We start from the raw sequence: 18,354 nt of genomic DNA on the forward strand, positions 1-18,354 counted from the left end.
CATGGGCCATAGGCTGTTGACAGCCCGCACGCTGTTGCCTCCAGTGCCAGCCAGCTGGGTCCCGGAAGGCTACCCGTCAGCTGTGCGGGAATGCCACCATTGCCTCCCTCCCATGTTCACTGTAGCCAGCGCTGTCCCATCCGGACAACTCATTGTCGCACGGCTGTTCTGCTGCCATATTCTCTAATTCCCCCCAGGGAATGGCAAGCTGATCGGGGCTTGACAGTAAGTTTTGTAAATAATGTGGGTTATACAGTACTACCCACCAGATGGGTTTGCAAGTGGCTGACCAACTGCACTCAGTGAATAGTCCTCAATGGAAGAATATCTACATGGAGGGAAGCATGCAACGTGGTACCTCAAGATTCTGTCTTAAGTGCAACACTCTCCAAATTTTTCATAAATGATTTAGATGAGGGATTGAAGGGGGAATCTTCAAACATGCCAACAACATCAAGCTGGGGGAAATAGCTGACACTGTTTTTTGCACTGGGCGTCTGCAAAAGCTCTTAACTTATAAGTTTCTTTTTTAAACTTTACTTTCTTAAATCCTATTGTTTTATCTTTGTTTTAATATTTGTAAATATTTCTAAAGCTAAAATAAGCAGGAGACAATAAGCACAATGTCTTGCTCCTCGTTATTTCTCACAGGGTATAGATAAATTTCCATTAACAATTTACACCTTCTGAAAAGTATAAATAGATTTTTTTTCATTGTATAAAGGTTTCCCCAAAGTACACATATTGCAAAATTTCAAATAAGAACATCCAATTCAAATTGTCAAATGTTTTCTCTAAAAAATATTAAGGCAACTTGTTTTTCATTGTGTCGTTCAATGTATTCCAAAATATCCAACACAAGTTCTAACGTTATTTTTAATTACCGTTTAGGTTGAAAACCCAGGATGATATTGATGAATAAATTCTTGCAAAATTACTTTCAGTCTGGGAAGCTGAAAAATGTATCATGGGAACTTCAAAGCCCTTGGTTTATCAATTAAGATTCAGAAATATCATATCACTTAACACTTACACCCCGCCCCGCCCCAAAAGAATGTTTTTAGTGTTCACATTTATAGTCCAATAATGTAACTTAGACAAATGAACAAATTAACATCAAAATATACTATGGAATTAAAAACAATTATGAAAAGATGAAGCAGAAAGCTATACCTGCTTTCGATAAGGTGCAACTACTCCAATGTCTTTCCCTAATACTGTAGAATTGATGCCTTTAACAAGAAGGCAACAGTAGCGCATCACTTGAACTGCTTCTGTAGGATTGAACCAAGAAGGATTGCAGCCTTCACGAATTTCCGTACCCTAATGTTAGCAAGGCAAGAAATGAAAAACACAAGAGAACAATATTATTTCAAATACTTAACTTTATTTACACAGTGCTTGTTAATAATAAAAAGTAAAAAGAGGCATTTAAATAGCCAGAGTTGTTGCAGAAATATTATGTTTATCATTCCGAGGAGACTCTCTACAATAGTGACAACACTGTAGCGTTGGGGCAATATAAAAAGGGCTTTATGCCACTCATTACAGGGAAAACCCCCTCTCTGAATGGATTTTAGTATATGGAAGTTTCTACAGAAGAACTGGTCCTTAAAATTAAGATTTTACGGGGCAGTATTAGCAGCTCAAATTTTGAACAGTAATAGTTATTGTTCTTTGCTAAAAGGAATACATCCTCCAGCCATTTCCAATTTATTCTTGATAATTTGTAGTTTCTCAACAATAAAAATGTAATATATATATTATATATATATATATATATATATATATATATATATATATATATATATATATATATATATATATATATATTCTATATATATATATATATTCTATATATATATATACCCTCCCCCCTAATGCCTCATAATTTTCAGTAAAATGAAACAAATGATTTAAATAAGAGAGTAAATAAGAGAATTGTGGAGATAAATATAAAAAGAGTAGATTTGAGAAAAAGTGCCTTAACTCTGGATTCATGCATTGTTATGTTTTGATGATGACCACTTCCCCCTTGTTCTATTTTATACTGGCTTACATCAAACTTACATACTGTATTTTTTGGAGTATAAGACGCACCAAGGTTTTAAAGAGACAAACTAAAAAAAAAAAAAAAAATAAAATTTTGCAGTCTGTAAACCTCTCAAAAACGGCCCGTTTTTTCGTGAAAACGGGCCCATTTTTTTCTCCAAAAAAGGCATGAATAGCCTTTAGGGGGCTTGCAGAGTGCTCGGGGGGGGGGGGTGGTATTTGTCCCCACCAATAAACGAGCAAAAAAACGGCCTGATTTTTGTCAAAAAAAATTGCATGCATAGTCTTTAGGAGGCTTATAGAGTACTCCTGGGGGCTGGGCAACCTTGAGCAAAAAACGGCCTGTTTTTTCACTCATTTCCCCAGCCCCCAGGAGCTCTCTGAAAGCCTTCTACAGGCTCTGTACGGCCATTTTGGTGAAAGGGCAGGGCTTTGGAGGCCAAAAATGCTGTATTCAGTGTATATAAGACTCACCCAGATTTTCAGCCTCTTTTTTTGAGGGAAAAGGGTGTGTCTTATATTCCAAAAAATATGGTAGTCTTTGAATATATCTTCCCTCTTTTAGAAGGATTTGGGTGTTAAAGCAATTAAAAAAAATCAGCAGTAATTTCAACCAATGACAAATAGGAGATACAGTTAAGCATTTTTTTATTATTTGTGTCTGCTCCAGAAATAGTTTTTAATTTAAATATTTATCCCCATGCTTCCTAGAACATAATCTTCATTCACAAATTAGTGAAAACAGATTTCATCAGCAGAGTGACATCACTATATCTTCATTATACTTAAGATGAAATGTGTGAAGCTAATTAAATCTTTTTAATCTGGTTTTTACATAATTCTTTTAAAGCAGCTAGAAGCAACTTTTAAAATGTTATTGTGCCATGCCTGACAGAGCACTCAGTGAGGTTTTCCCAAATTGGAACAGCAGATTGCAAAATTCTCTTGCCAAGATAAATTACAATAATTCATAAAATTATAAAGAAAAGAACATTTATGTTAAATATCTTGTATTCAAACTACATATCACAGCAATCTAAATAATGTGATATGCTTATTGATTTACATACCTTTGTGTATGTCTAAAATCTATTTACTTGAAGTGTAATGCAACGAATACTGATTTGTTTACATACCCTCATTCCATGAAAAATCAGTGGAAAGCCTTTCCTTGGCAGCTTTTCCCACCCCAACAAAGAGTTTACCACTGAAGGATCAGCACAGACTTCTAGTTCCTTGTGATAAAACAGCTTGGATGGCAATGTAAGCAATGCACCATGTGATCTGTAATTCTTCACAAGTTTTGTAATCTGCAAGCATAGAACCAACACCATAACGTGAAAATGAATACGGCTATATTTGGAAGCATTAACATTTTGATATGTGAGTTGAGTTCTGTAAAGCGAGACACAATATTGCTGCTGAGCAACTCTAAATGGCTCCCTACTAGGTTACATTTTTAGGACATCAGGAGGTTCATTGTTTTTAGTCACATTCTAAGTTATCAGTCATAGGTGGAATTAAAGGGAGCCGCCATTCTCCTCTCTCACTCATCACGCAAACATATGGATTCATTCACATCACCGACTTTTCTACACTAACACTAACATCTATCCAATTGTGAACTCAACCTCCATGTAGTAATTAAGCTTGAAAAATATTTTTATTTAGTTATTTTTAACATTTCTGAACCACCCATCTATCTCAGAGAGGGACTCTGGGCAGTTTAAACACTATAGAAAAGTTAAACATTTAAAAGGAAGCAAGGACGATTAAACCAGAGGTGAAATTCAGCAGGTTCTGACAGGTTCTGGAGAACCGGTAGCGGAAATTTTGAGTAGTTCAGAGAACTGGCAAATACCACCTCTGGCTGGCCCCCGAGTGGGGTGGGAATGGAGATTTTGCAGTATCCCTCTCCTACCATGCCCATAGAAACGGTAGTAAAAAAAATTGAATTTTACCACTGGATTAAATACTCTTAAAATTAGTTAAAAGATGAAAATGGGGGGGGGGGGGTTTCAGGGCACCAGTCAGATCCACAGCTATGTGCTCCCCTCTGGATTCCTCTTAGCTTCCACCATATTAATCTTTGAAAGTATAATAATACCTGAGAAGACCCAGGTCCAACTACTAAAAGTTTTGTTTGCTGTTATCTTCTTCTCTATCCACAATTAGCAATCCCTGTGATTCAGCTTCACAACATGTTTTATATGGTACAAATTTTTGGTAACTTGTGTACACGTGAGACTGGATCACAGGTTGCTCAGGTCTGAGTAACAGAAACAATGCTTCCCAAAGGTGAGTAGTCAATGTCTCCCGTTACATAATTTAGCGGCAAACAGCCTGAAAATTGATCTGATAATAAACCTTAAATCTTAAATACAGTATATATTTCAACTAGCCAATTACAACTGAAGAATAGCAATATCATTTAGGCTTATATACTATCCCATAGTGCTTTACAGCACTTTCTGGGCGGTTTACAATGTAGAATCATTATTTGCATATTGCCCCCAACAATCTGGGTCCTCATTTTATTGCCCTCAGAAGGATGGAAGTTTGAGTCAACCTTGAGTCCCGTCATGATCAAACTCCAGACTGTGGGCAGCCTTAGCCTGCAATACTGCTCTTTAACCACTGTGCCATCTTCATATGGAAGTCCATAGAGTGCAGCTCTACATTTAATCAAAATTCCTAAGAATATACACAAATTTGCTATATTAACAGCAATTTGATACAAATGTCAGATTTAGGGAAACTTCCACACAAAGAATCTGTCAGTTTGAAAGCAGATCTTGATCATTATATTCCCCAGTTTCACTTACCAACAGAGGATTGTATGATCCACAGGGACCAAAAGCATCCTCATCTCGCAGGTACAAAGGGCGATGCATCAGCCTCTCCAACAAAGAGATGTTTAATCCATAAAGCGTTGCAATCTTAGATTTTATTATTGGACCTAACTGCATGGGATCCCCTGAAAGTATGATCTTCAGATACAGAACATTTTTTAAAATGGGACAGCTTGCATTTCATACAATGCTCTTCATGAATTACACAACAAAAACTTGGGAGATAGATGCTGTCAATAACAGAATACTCATTTCTCTCCACTTTTTAATAAAAATAATTATCCATATCTAAAGTAGGACACTCTATTTGAGTTACTTTTGCATTTGAATAAAAAGAAACATCAACTCCCCAAGGCAGCGTTTCCAAGTTTTCACTTAGGAGCAATATTTCTACCAATACATTTGTTCAAGGTTCAAATGGATCAAAATGCCTTCTATAAGATTTTAATTAGCAGATAGACTGCTATTGACCAAGAGATACCCTGATGCAATTTTTACATTTTACCTATTTGTATTACTATAAACATACAGTACATAGAAAGGAGGGGGATAATCTGATTAGTCTACAAGTAGAAATATTTAGCAACTCATTGTCCAGGGGCCTCATTTGGCCCAGAAGCCCTCCATGCAAAGACAAACACTCTCCGCAGAAGTTCTATCATTTGAGGCAAACTGAGGGCGGATGAAGGTATTTGGTGTCTTCGTTGGAAAAACAGTGTCACTAGAGCTGTTGCAGGAACACTCTTTCCTATCTTGCTGAAAGGCTCTGTACCTCTTAGGTTTTTCAGCTTTAATTGCCAGAGACCAGAATCTCATCACCAATCAGTGCTGGCATTTGCTTTTGTGTAGAGCAGGAGTGTCAAACTCAAGACCTGCGGGCCAGATCTGGCCTACGTGGCCACCATGGAAACAACGAAGGACTGGCCTTCGGTGCCTCTGCCAGCAAAAACGGAGCTTGGGAGGGCCACGCACTGGCAGAGTGCTAAGGCTACCACAGGTGCCTCCGGCACGTGTGATATCAAGCTGGCCATGCCCACCTGACCCGTCCGAGGTCAAACACAACCCTGATGCGGCCCTCAATGAAATCGAGTTTGACATCACTGGTGTTGAGAAAGCCTAACTTCATGAAATACCTTCCCACTTTGCTGATCTTCTTGCCTGTAGCTTCCCTTGCTTTCCCCAATCCTTTCTTTGCTTGTTTCTCTCTCTCCCTTCTTTTTCCCAGATCCTCTCCCGACATTACAATTTTCTTTACATCCAGACCTTCCTCAACAACAGCAGCCATAGTTAACCCTTCCTCTGTGTTGCCCTAGGTGGGGCACTGAACTGCTAATGCTGTTGGTACTAGCAGAGATGTTCTTCCACAAGAATGGAGCAGGGGCAAGGGGCAGGGCTAAGCCCAGGCAAAACGACGGGCAATCTGGTAGCTCCAAGATTGACGTCGATACTTTGGTCGCTGGACGGTCCTTTTGGACCTAAACCATTGCGGAGAGACAGTGACAGGGAAGGGCACATCCTGCTGATCCCAGAGATATCGCAAAGTCTCTGGTAATCTGGGAAAAAGCCTTTGTTGCTGGTGGCCATGAGGCAGCCTTTAAAGCTGCTGAAGCCGTGGACAGCTCCGCAATGAAAGGGCAGGAGAGAAGTGTGTTGTTTTGGTGAGAATTTTTTCTTCTTTTTTTGCTATTTGAGAGAACACTCTAAAAGATGAAAATTAAAGTTAAAATTGAAGACTGAAGAGAATAAGCAGCAAATTTAAGCCAAGTCAGACTGAACAGTTTTTTTCTCCTTTTTATTGTTGGAATTTGAATGGCCTTTAGAAATGCAGTTTACCTTTTAAACCGGACTGACTTTTATTTTCTCCTCTTTTTCTTTTGAATACATTGATACAATTAATTTTTATTGCTCAAGCTTCCCCCCCCCCATGTTCTTTCTCCTATTTTTTGTTAATGCTGTAATGCTTAATGTCTTATTGTTTTTCTTCACTTTTGAATCTTTTTTTTAAGTGTAAAAGGAAGTGAGTGAAAGGGAAGGGGGGAAATAAGTAGCATTGCCACACAGAAGCTTTGAAACATAGTTTTTTCTTCTGCATGAGTGTTTTGGAGATAGCTATGCTTTCCAAGGTTATAACGTTTAGCTAAGGAATGATAATAATGAGCATGGAGATGTGTTTACACCAGGTGCTCTTTTTGTGATATCATTTATGCATGGAACTTTGGTTTGAAAGGAAAATAGAACATCAAAGGGAAAGCCTAGAGTGACCTTGAAAAAGCTTTCACATTGTAAAAATTTGGACTTTATTGGTGGCAATGTCTTCCTCCCTCCTTTGATTCTCTTTCCCTCCCCTCACTTCCTTTCCTTTTTCTCTACTTAATTATTTTCAGCTGGTCTGAGGCCATTTGTAGAAGAGGTTTGGCTTTTTCCTCTTTCTTTTGTTAAAGGAGCCGTGTACCTTTTTTACTCTCCTTTTTGTGTGTGGATGCATACATAGATACACACTCTAGCTTCTAGTTTTCTGCTTTCCCTTTTTGGTTTTTTTCTTTGCTGGAGTTTGCTAGTTTGTTCCACTGATTTGGATTAAGGTAAAGAAGAACCTGAAGATTATTTTTTATTTCTTTTTTTGTGATTGATTTACAATTTTTTTTCCTTTTTATCTTTTATTTTTTTTATTTTACCTCCTTTTTCTTTTTCTCTTTTTTCTTTAAAACAATTGGATCAATTGGATTAGGGCATACAAGAGCCTGAATATATTTTTCTGATTTTTCTGTTTTTTCATTATTATTACTATTACTACTACTACTACTACAACTACTACTACTACTACTATTTTCTTCCCACCTTTTTCTTTGTTTTTCTATTTCATGGTCATTTGGGATTATAATTGCCTTCCATATAAGCGGCCAGGCTGCCGCCGCCACGCGCCAAGCATAACTTCTTCTCCAGCTTCCTAACTCCAAAACCCAGCTGTCGAGTCTTCTAGCAGCAGCCACTCTAGGAGTGCGCTCTATGGTTGTGGGCTGGCTGCTGGAAGACTCTCTGTCCGGAAGACTCTCTGTCTGGCAGCCGGCCACAACCATAGAGCACACTCCTAGAGCGCCCGCTGCTGGAAGACTCGGTAGCCGAGTTTTGGAGTTTGGAAGCCGGAGAAGAAATTATACTCGGAGCGCGGCGGCTTGCCCAGGGCATGGTGAGGCTGGGAGGCATGCTTGCTGGGGGCAGAACAGGCACTCACGTAATCTCCCTCTCCAGCCAGCCAGAGCTCCATGCACTGACCTAGGGGGTATCCCTAATGTGCCAAGCCGCGGGAGCTGTGGGACGGGCAGAGCACCATGTGGCTTGGCGCCTTAGGAATAGCCCCTAGGTCAGTGAATGGCGCTCTGCCCAGCTGGAGAGGGGGTTTGCCGGGTGGCTGCTCATGAGCGTGGTCACCTCATGGTTGCTTTGCCCCGAGGCTATGCCCGGCTCTTCGGGAGCCCGCTTGCAAGGAAGCAGCTGCCCAGCAACTCCCCCCTCCGACCAGGCAGAATGCCACTCCCAAACCTAGCAGTATCCCAAAGGCGCCAAGCAACGTGAGCCTTTCCGCCCCCCGGCTCTCGCAGCTTGGCGTCTTCGGGATACCGCTAGGTCAGTGAGCAGAGAGGGAGGCTGTCCAGGGGGCTTATTTTCCAGGGTGGCCTTATATTTTTGCCTACGCGAAAAATGTGGCAAGGCGTTAGTTTCAGGACAGGTTGTATTTTTGAGGAAACATGGTATTACCCAGGATTCTCTATTTGTTCCAGACAATTCCAGCTAGACTAGGTAAAGCCTACTTTGACGACCTAAACAAAATAGTGTTGAAATATATTTGGCAGGAAAAGAAAGCAAGAATAAAATTAAAATTATTACAAGAAGCTAGAACAAGAGGACGATTTGGTCTACCGAACTGGGAGTTATACCATCAAGCAACAAGCTTGATGTGGGTTAAGGAGTGGATAACATTAAGAAATTCTAGATTATTGACTGTAGAAGGACATGATTTGTTGTTGGGATGGCATGCTTTCCTATGGTACAAGGGAACTAAAATGCCAGGGTATTTTAGAAGACATTACATACGTGAGGCTTTGTTATTAAACTGGGAAAAGATTAAAAGACAACATTATTTTAAAATTCCAGTCTGGTTATCAACTATTGAGGCATTTTCATATCCAGTAACATACAAAAAGGAACAAACAGTTAGATATGGTGAAATATTGAATGCAAAGGGTGAACTTAAATCTATGCAAGAATTGGAACAGCAAGGTATAAAGATGAATTGGCTTTCATATGTGCAAATACAGTCTAGATATGATAAAGATCTTAAAATGGAAGGTTTCCATGATAAAGTGACCGAGTTAGATAAAATTTTGACAGGTACTGATGAAAAGATGATTAAAAAATTATACAGATATTTATTAGAGGTTAAATTAGAAGAACTAGTTAAAGAATCTATGATTGCTTGGGGGGAAAATTTGGACATGGGATTGATTTAGAGAATTGGCAGAAATTGTGGCCTCAAAATTATAAAATGACAATGTCAACAGCGTATAAAGAAAATTTGTATAGGATGTTTTACAGGTGGAATCTATCCCAGATGAGAATAGCAAGAATGTTCAAGAATAAATCAGAAAAGTGTTGGAAATGTCATCAGATACCAATTTCATATTACCATATGTGGTGGACTTGCATAGAAACTAAAAGATATTGGATTAAAATCCATATTTGGTTGGAAAAAATGATACAAAAACATATTGACTTTAAACCAGAGATCTTTTTGTTGGGAATCATACCAGAAACATACAATACAGAACTGAAATACTTGATTGCAAATGTGTTAACAGCAGCTAGAATTGCATTTGCTAAAAACTGGAAGAATGAGAAAACACCAACACAGGAGGAAGTTATTCATAAAATAATGGAATGTGCTGAAATGAGTAAGTTGACATTTGAAATTAGAGAACAGGAAGATAAACGATTTTATGGGATATGGGATCTATTTTATCAGTGGTTAGATAAAAAAACATGGAAATGAAAATTATTGAAGAATGTCACCAATATTAGAATGATTCTTAGGGATGTGGGATCAAGCCTATGATCAGTCCTGCAATGGGCAATACAGGGGGTCCTTGACTCTCAAAATGTTCGCTTAGTAACTATTTGATGTTATAACAGCATTGAAAAAAGTAATTCATGACATGAATGGCCATTGTAGCAGTCCCATGGTCATGTGATCAAAATTCAAATTTTTAACAACTGGCCTGCATTTATGATAGTTGCAGTGTCTCAGGGTTGGGTGATCACCTTTTGCAACCTTCTGACATGACAAGCAGTCAGTGAGAAAGCCAGATTCACTTAACAACCATCTTACTAATTTAACAACTACAGTGATTCATTTAACAACGGTGGCAAGAAAGGCTGTAAAATGGAGCAAAACTTATTTAACCATTTTACTTAGTAACACAAAAGTTGGGACTCAATTGTGGTTGTATTTCCCTGCATCATTAGAAGTTGAGATGATTAAAAGATTTGCTGAGGATTCAGTAGCACAAGCACCTCATGATGACATGAAGGAGTTTTAATTAAATAAACTTTAAGCTTTAAATGGCCTGTATTTTGGTATAAGCTAAATCTCCTTTTTCCCCAAGTGAACTTTCCCAGCAATTAAGATTATCCCAGGCCCTCGTCCCTAAGTTAACTGAATACCTACTAGACAAATACTCATTTTACTAATGTCCCATAAATTATGATATCCCACCATTGATATGGCCATTTCATTCAACTATTTACAATTATTTCGATATTAACTACTCTTGAGGTTTTAAAGAAATGAGATGATCTTCTCCTGTCTAATTTGAATTGCTACAGATTTGTTAATTGTATTTCTTTTGTGGAGATGCTTCTTGCTGTTTTAATAGCCATCTTTTTAAAAAGTGAAGAATGTAGACAGTGATCTTCTGTTATTGTGCATTAAAATCCTGCAAGAGACTATGGAATGACAATATATGAGATCAATGCATTTATTGGGTGTTGCATTTGCAATGTGTTTTATGTGGAGCCACATCTGAATATTACTCAAAAACTCACAAGTAATGCAAAATGCCTTTTGGTCATAGTGCACATAGATTGTGGGTACTGTTCTGGTCACCAAGAGGTTCTGAGTGTAATTTTGAGTTTTAGTTTTCAACTTTAAAGCCCTACATAGTTTGGGTCCCATGCCCTGCAGCATAGCCTTCTCCAGTTAAAACCACCCTAAATGGTGAGCTAATCTGGTGGCAGAAGCTACCTATTGTTGGTGTGTAATAGGTTAGTTTGGTGGATGTCTGTTATAGAAACAGGCATTTCCTTATGAAACGGTTCTTTCTGATGTCAAGTCTTCTCTAGACTTTGAATTTCTGTACAACAATGAAAATGGAGGCTATTTTGAAGGGGTTTTCAGAGCCATGGCAGCTACACTCATGGGTGCCTATGATTAATGTGTCTGGATAAGGATTACTGCTTTTATTTTACTCCTCCTGTTTGACAGACCGCTGTATAGTTTTTCTTGTGTACTGACTTATTGTTGCAAACTGGTGTGAGCTATAAGATTGGATTGCATATAGATAAAAGATGATAAAAACATAATGAAGGGCAACTTGGATAGAGGGGAAGTACAGAGAAGAAACAGATATGAAAGATAAAACTATCCCTAAACCAAGTAAATGATATGGCCATGAACAACCACTGGCATCCATACTCAATTAAGAGTTTCCCCTCTACCTTTTAAAATAAAACTTAAGAGATATGGGATGAAAACTGAACTTGTGACAGTGCAGTCCATTACCAAGATATGGGTGAATAATGTTTGAAACAGGCATGGCTGTTTTTCTAGTAATGGGCACGGTTCGTATTATATATTTTAGATACATTAAATCAACAGCATGCAAGCAGTATCTATAAACAGAATTTTTCCCCCCTTGGAGAACATCAAACAACCTCCACACAGAGTTAGATACAATCAATTAAGACAATGAAAACTTACGTACTTGCCCAGTGACTTCTGAAATCAATCCCAGAGGGATGAGGACTTCTGGTTCACTTGCCTGCCCTGCTTCATCCACAAATACATGTGTGAAATGTCCAAGCCTAAATAAAAATTGAATAAAAATTGGAACTACTTGTCGTATGCTCTGCATTCTCAGGCATCACTCTAAAAAATAATGAAAATTGTAAAGTAACATTGGTAAAACAAAAGTATTTACCTTCAGTTAAGGTTTTTGCAAGATGTTTGCAAGTTATTATGTTTCCAAGAACATTGAGGTTCATAGTACAGTATTTTTAGTTGCCATATACCTCTATGCAACCTCAATGTGAAAATAACAAGGGGTGGTAATTATCCAATTTTGATTGTGGGATTCTCAGAATGTCTTCGTATATTCAGATTCAGATATATTGTGGCCTAATGTAAATGTACGACTGAGCTACAGTACGAATGGATAAACATCTGCATTTAATCTCACAGTGGCAATTATATAAATTCTACTTGGAGGTTAATTGTGAACTTTTACTTGCAATATACCATATTTTTTGGAGTATAAGACACACCTTCTCCCCCCCCCCCCAAAGAGCGTGGAAATGTTGGTGCGTCTTATATACCAAATACAGCCATTTTTGGCCTCCTGAAGCCCTGCCCCTGCACTCCATTTTTGCAAAAAACTGAGGCTTTTTTTGCCTTCCCTCAGCAGGCTTCAGCAGGGCTGGGACAAGGCAAAAATGCCCCCGTTTTTGTGAAAAACGGACAAAAAACAGGGGCGTTTTTGCCTTGCCCCAGCCCTGCTGAAGCCTGGAGAGTGCCGCTGGGGGCTGAGGGAAGGCAACAACTTTTTTTATTACTTACCTCTTCGAAATCTTGATGCGTCTTATATACTTGTACGTCTTATGGTCCCAAAAATATGGTATGACTATTAAATATTTTTAATGACATGAATCTTGAAAGAAACTCCTCTTCTTCATTTACTGGGATCTTTTCCCACTTGGACTAACTCCAGCCATTTATCAGCTGTTGCTGAGGGAGTTTGTTGCCCATTTGCCTAGTTCAGGTAATAGCTTCTTGCTTTCAATTTCCTTCTCTATAAGAAGTTGCTAATATTTTTATATTCTATTTTTCCTGGAATAGTCAGAAAAGCTTCCAGTGTACCTTACTCCTATCTGGTAAAACATTCCTGCACTGCTGCATGTCACAATAATTATTCGAAATCGAGATGCTTCGTGAATATCTTCTCCAGCTTTGCAGTAACACTTTATTATCTCATTAATATTCTGCCAATGCAAAGAAGCATGTGTTATTAATATGCCTACCATCAGTTTACACATTTTCAACTGCAGACACGAGTCATTCTTCCCAATGTATGATATTTATTATATTATACTCTGAAAGGAAGGCAATGCCTGTCATACCAATGAAGCATCTCTAATTCAATTTGTACCCATCTTTCAATTAATTTTGAAAACAGTGAATGAGATCCCCCTCTCAAATATTTTTGCTCTGAAACACTATGTCCCTTCTTGAAAATCTAGGTTCTCAGTACATTTTTGTCTATGTTCTCTATTAATTTTGATCCCTTCGCATTCCATTAGATACTTGTTTTCTCTACTGTTCTCTTTCTACCTTTCATTGCTGAAATGCTTGGAGAAGTTCCAGCACTTGCCCTCTGGAATACCCTGTTTCCCTGAAAATAAGACCTCCCCAGATAATAAGCCTAATTGGGCTTTTGAGCGCATGCGCTAATATAAGCCCTCCCCCAAAATATTGCAACACAGCAGCAGCCATGAAGTGACCACACTCACCGCCTCCTGCACCTCAAAAATAATAAGACCTAATAATAAGGCCAAGTGCTTATTTTGGGAGGTCAAAAGAAAATAACATCCTGTCTTATTTTCGGGGAAACACGTTAGTATTATACTTATAAACACGCTCATGCACACATAGGCATGCACACACAGAGCTCGAAGAAGTTCAAATAGGTGTAACCCTACTATCCTTTAAAATGGCCTTGAAGGAGAGGGGAATAGGTGCCGTCTGTGTGCTTCCCTATTTTCATCATCTTTTATTTGCTCTTATGTATTAGGTTTTGTACAAAATTGATTTATACGTCAAGAAGTTACAATATTTCTTGTTATATTCTGAGGTGAAAGAGACTCAAACAGCTGAGGTAACAGGAACAACTATTTTAATAACAGGAACGAAGCAAACACAACTATATACAATTCAGCACCATGCCCTGCTTGACAGCTATTTATACAGGAGCTGTCAAGCAGGGCAGCCAATAGTAACGCAACAGAAAGCACGCTTCCAACCTGGCATGTCTCAGCCAATGGGCGCGAGCCCTTGGTTGCTGGGCTGTCAGTCGTATGTAGAGGACTTGCGGCTGGTCGTTAAGTCGAGGACATAACATTTTGCAGTACAAAATGACATAAGGAATCACTGTGTAAAATTGTACCTTTATACAGTGATCCCTTATGTCATTAAGTTGTATCCACTGTTTTTAAAACTGTACAATATATTCATATGGCTCTTTACTTTTGTTCTTTGTAAATAGATTCTGCAAGAAAATTGCATAGGTATAATGCAATTATATAGGGATGCAGTGGCTCAGTGGTTAAGATGCTGAGCTTGTCGATCAGAAAGATTGGCAGTTGGCGGTTCGAATGCCTAACACCACATAATGGAGTGAGCTCCCATTACTTGTCCCAGCTTCTGCCAACCTAGCAGTTCGGAAGCATGTAAAAATGCAAGTAGAAAAAATAGGAACCACCTTTGGTGGGAAGGTAACAGCGTTCTGTGCGCCTTCGGCATTTAGTCATACCAGCCACATGACCACAGAGAAGTCTTTGGACAGCGTTGGCTCTTCAGCTTTGAAACGGAGATGAGCACCGCCCCCTAGAGTCAGGAATGACTAGCACATATGTGCGAGGGGAACGTTTACATTTTAATGCAATTATGAACTAGTTTTTGTACAGGATTTATTTCATCTGGAAGTTCTATTGTTCTGAAAATATCCAAGCCAAAGAAAAATATATATATTTCTTCTATTAAACATTAGAACCTGATACAACTTTCTGGCCTGATGGAAAACCTTGGAGAACTATTCTCTCAACCCTTTCTACATCTTGACTCCAACTTTTCTTATCCAGAAACTGATCTATTGAACCTATGATTTAAGATCCAATCTTTCAGGAGATATCATATTCAACAATTCAGGAGGGAGACCTTAGCAAGTAACATTTTCAGATGGTTACAGAGTAACTTGGAAAACTAAGCACTATTCAGTTAAAAGAAGTATAATTCCGAGCTTCAACTGCACCATTTATGTAATGATGAGACAGAATGACTTGAAGAACAAGAAAAGTCTTTTAGATATATTTTTACCTCTTCATTTCTGTTGATTGCATTAACTCTGACCATAACTCCTGGTTTTAACAATTTGCTCTCATGAAGTCGTACACAAATAAGATCTGTAGCGCTGTTGGATGGTGCACAGACTAGTATTCGGCTGCTTGGTAAACTATAATATATCTAATTAGACAAAAACAAGCATTCATATGTTGTATTGTTAACTGATGCTCTTAACACAGTGAACATGGTAATTTCTAAGAATTATGTTGAACCAATTAAATTTCAACATTATTTTTTTCCATGCTAGTGCATATAGTACTGAAGACTGACAAGACATTAACATAATATTCAGAATATTTCAGTAAGCAATAATTATGCACTAGTGTTTTATTTCTCCATATTGATCCACCATAAAAAGTTAGTATTTCCTGTAGCATCCTTTTTCAAACATATACCAAAATAGCATTTAAAGCCACATTATTGTAATTCTCATGTTATTTTAATATTTAAAGGGTCTCATTATTTTCAAAGCATTCTCATGCATATTAAAACTCTGTTATCTGCGGATAAGAAAATCCATCAGCAATTCCTATCTCCCACAGCAACAAGTATTCATTCACAAAATATATTCCCAAACGACACGGCTGAGTAATTTTTGAACCAAGAGTTAACATTATTAAAAATAGCAGAGACAAGAACCAGTTACAATTCACTGTTACCTGCAAAATTGCTTCTATAATTGTGACAGTTTTGCCAGTTCCTGGTGGCCCAAATAGGATATAAGGAGTTGGACGACATTCACCATTAAGAATCCTTTTCACTGCAAGCTTCTGGTGCTCATTCAGCAGAGGATTGAAAAAGTCACCGTCTTGTCTATTCCAAGTTAGAATTCTATTAACTATATCCAAAATTATATAATTTAATGAACATCTTATTATAGTGCACAGAATTTTTTTAAAATGTGAAAATGCATCCAAAATTATAGTACATATCCATGTCATATCCATTTAAATAGGTAACAATCAAGTATAGATCATTTGCCCTTTGATATAGGAAAAACTAACAAGCATTTAAAATGCACCCTCTAAACCACTTTATCCCAACAAAATGATACCAACTTCTTTGTGTGGCAGTAGTGACCATATCAGAAACAACTGCTTTTTCATTTTCTGGTATTCCTTTTTCCTTTGTCATCCTTTCTTCCTGAAAGCAGCAAAACACGGAAATCAATATTTGTAATGTTTCATTCAATCTACTTTTGTAAAGGGACAACTTTAATGTAACTTAAAGTATTCACACCCAAATTCTAAAAAGTTATTGAAAAGCTTATTGTTAGTAACACTGTTAATGTATATAAATGCAGCATTCATATGAAGATACTGTAGCGCACATGTAATCATTCTGACGTCATTGAGGTTTGTTATTGATGCCACTGCTTCCAAGCCTAGGCAAACTAAATCAGATGGTATTGCTTGTCAAGACGTATGCACTATTAAGGTTTGACTCAGTAGTGGGTTCTGGCAACCATTACTGCCGGTTTGCTCAGGGATGCGCTGTGCGCACAGTTGATGTGCGTGCATGCACAGTGCAATTAAAATTGCTCTGCACATGTGTTGAAGGTGGCACAGCCCATGGAGCAGCCGGAAGAACCAGTTTGGAGGCATGGCAGGCCTGGGTCACTGCCTGTTCCAGCGACACAGGCTGCCAAGCTACTACCGGTTCGGCTGAACTGGTCCGAACGGGTAGGAACCAACCACTGGTTTGACTTAAGAATTATTAAGTACTTAAGATTCTACTCTGCAAAAAAGGTCCTAACTTTTCTGCTACTGCTAAATACCGATTACCAGCAGATTGTACAATTTTAAAAGCCGGCCATTGATTGGGCTCAGGAATCAGACATCACAGGGTTCATTCCAAAATGTCTCCCTGCCTTCTCAGGGTTTATTCTTTTTATACAGTTTTTAAAAGCAAAGAGCATATATAGCAACAGCATTGTTATTGGTTTATTCTCCTTGTCAATCTCTAAGAACATCCCACCCAGGGTAGAGTCTCACATATCCAGATGGTTCCCGGTACTGCCTGGTGAAGCTAATGAGGTGAGATCATAGGAATCTGAGGTACCCAATTACCGAGATCATGGCAGTTTGCTGTGCATGTCTTTATGTAACCTTTCCTCTATCCCCACAGGCCACCATCTTTAAAATTTCAGGTTGTGCGACAATTGCAGCTTCTCCTGGCTCAGGAGTCCCTGCATTATCATTCAAGCTCTAATCATCTCCCAGTCAATTGCAATAAGCTCTACATGGGGCTACCCTTGAAGAGCATTTGGAAGCCACAACTGCTGCAGAGTACAGTGGTGTGGACAGTTCTTGGGGCCCAAATGGTGGCTTTTCAGCTCCAGCGGTCCTTGGAGGAAGCAAACTATCTCGACCCCTTCCAGTCAGGCTTCAGACCCGGTTACAGCACAGAAACCGCTTTGGTCGCATTGACCGATGATCTCTGGAGAGCCAGAGATGGAGGATTCTCCTCCATCCTGGTTCTCCTTGACCTCTCAGCGGCTTTCGATACCATCGACCATGGTATCCTTCTGCGACGACTGCGAGAGGTGGGAGTGGGAGGCACCGTGTTGCGGTGGTTCTCTTCCTACCTCTCGGACAGGTCGCAGTCGGTGTTAGTGGGGGGGCAGAGATCGTCCCCTAGGCCCCTAACATATGGGGTGCCTCAGGGCTCGGTCTTATCCCCCCTACTATTCAACATCTACATGAAACCGCTGGGAGAGATCATCCGCAGGCACGGGATTAGATACCATCAATATGCGGACGATACTCAACTGTATCTGTCCGCCCCGTGCCAACTCAATGAAGCGGCAGACGTGATGAACCGGGGTCTGGAGGCGGTTATGGACTGGATGAGGGCTAACAAGCTTGTGCTCAACCCAGAAAAGACCGAGTGGCTGTTGTGCTTCCCTCCCAAAGATTCCACCAATACTCCATCTCTCAGGCTGGGGGGTCAAATCCTATACCCCTCAGAGAGGGTCCGCAACTTGGGAGTCCTCCTAGATCC

The 18,354-nt window shown here is 39.1% G+C and overlaps 1 protein-coding gene across 1 annotated transcript in view; it reads right to left on the reverse strand.

Moving 5' to 3' along the window:
- MOV10L1 (Mov10 like RISC complex RNA helicase 1) overlaps positions 1-18,354 on the reverse strand; it is a 47,272-nt gene that overhangs the window by 6,962 nt on the left and 21,956 nt on the right. The window contains exons 16-23 of the mRNA XM_032221856.1: positions 16,410-16,494; positions 16,011-16,189; positions 15,325-15,471; positions 13,093-13,214; positions 11,942-12,041; positions 4,878-5,042; positions 3,189-3,362; positions 1,174-1,323 (exon numbers count right to left, since the gene is read on the reverse strand). Of these exons, the coding sequence (XP_032077747.1) occupies positions 1,174-1,323; positions 3,189-3,362; positions 4,878-5,042; positions 11,942-12,041; positions 13,093-13,214; positions 15,325-15,471; positions 16,011-16,189; positions 16,410-16,494 (1,122 nt within the window). The remainder of the gene's footprint in view (positions 1-1,173; positions 1,324-3,188; positions 3,363-4,877; positions 5,043-11,941; positions 12,042-13,092; positions 13,215-15,324; positions 15,472-16,010; positions 16,190-16,409; positions 16,495-18,354) is intronic.

Source organism: Thamnophis elegans, chromosome 7 (assembly GCF_009769535.1).
Source record: "Thamnophis elegans isolate rThaEle1 chromosome 7, rThaEle1.pri, whole genome shotgun sequence".
Taxonomy (NCBI): Eukaryota; Metazoa; Chordata; class Lepidosauria; order Squamata; family Colubridae; genus Thamnophis; species Thamnophis elegans.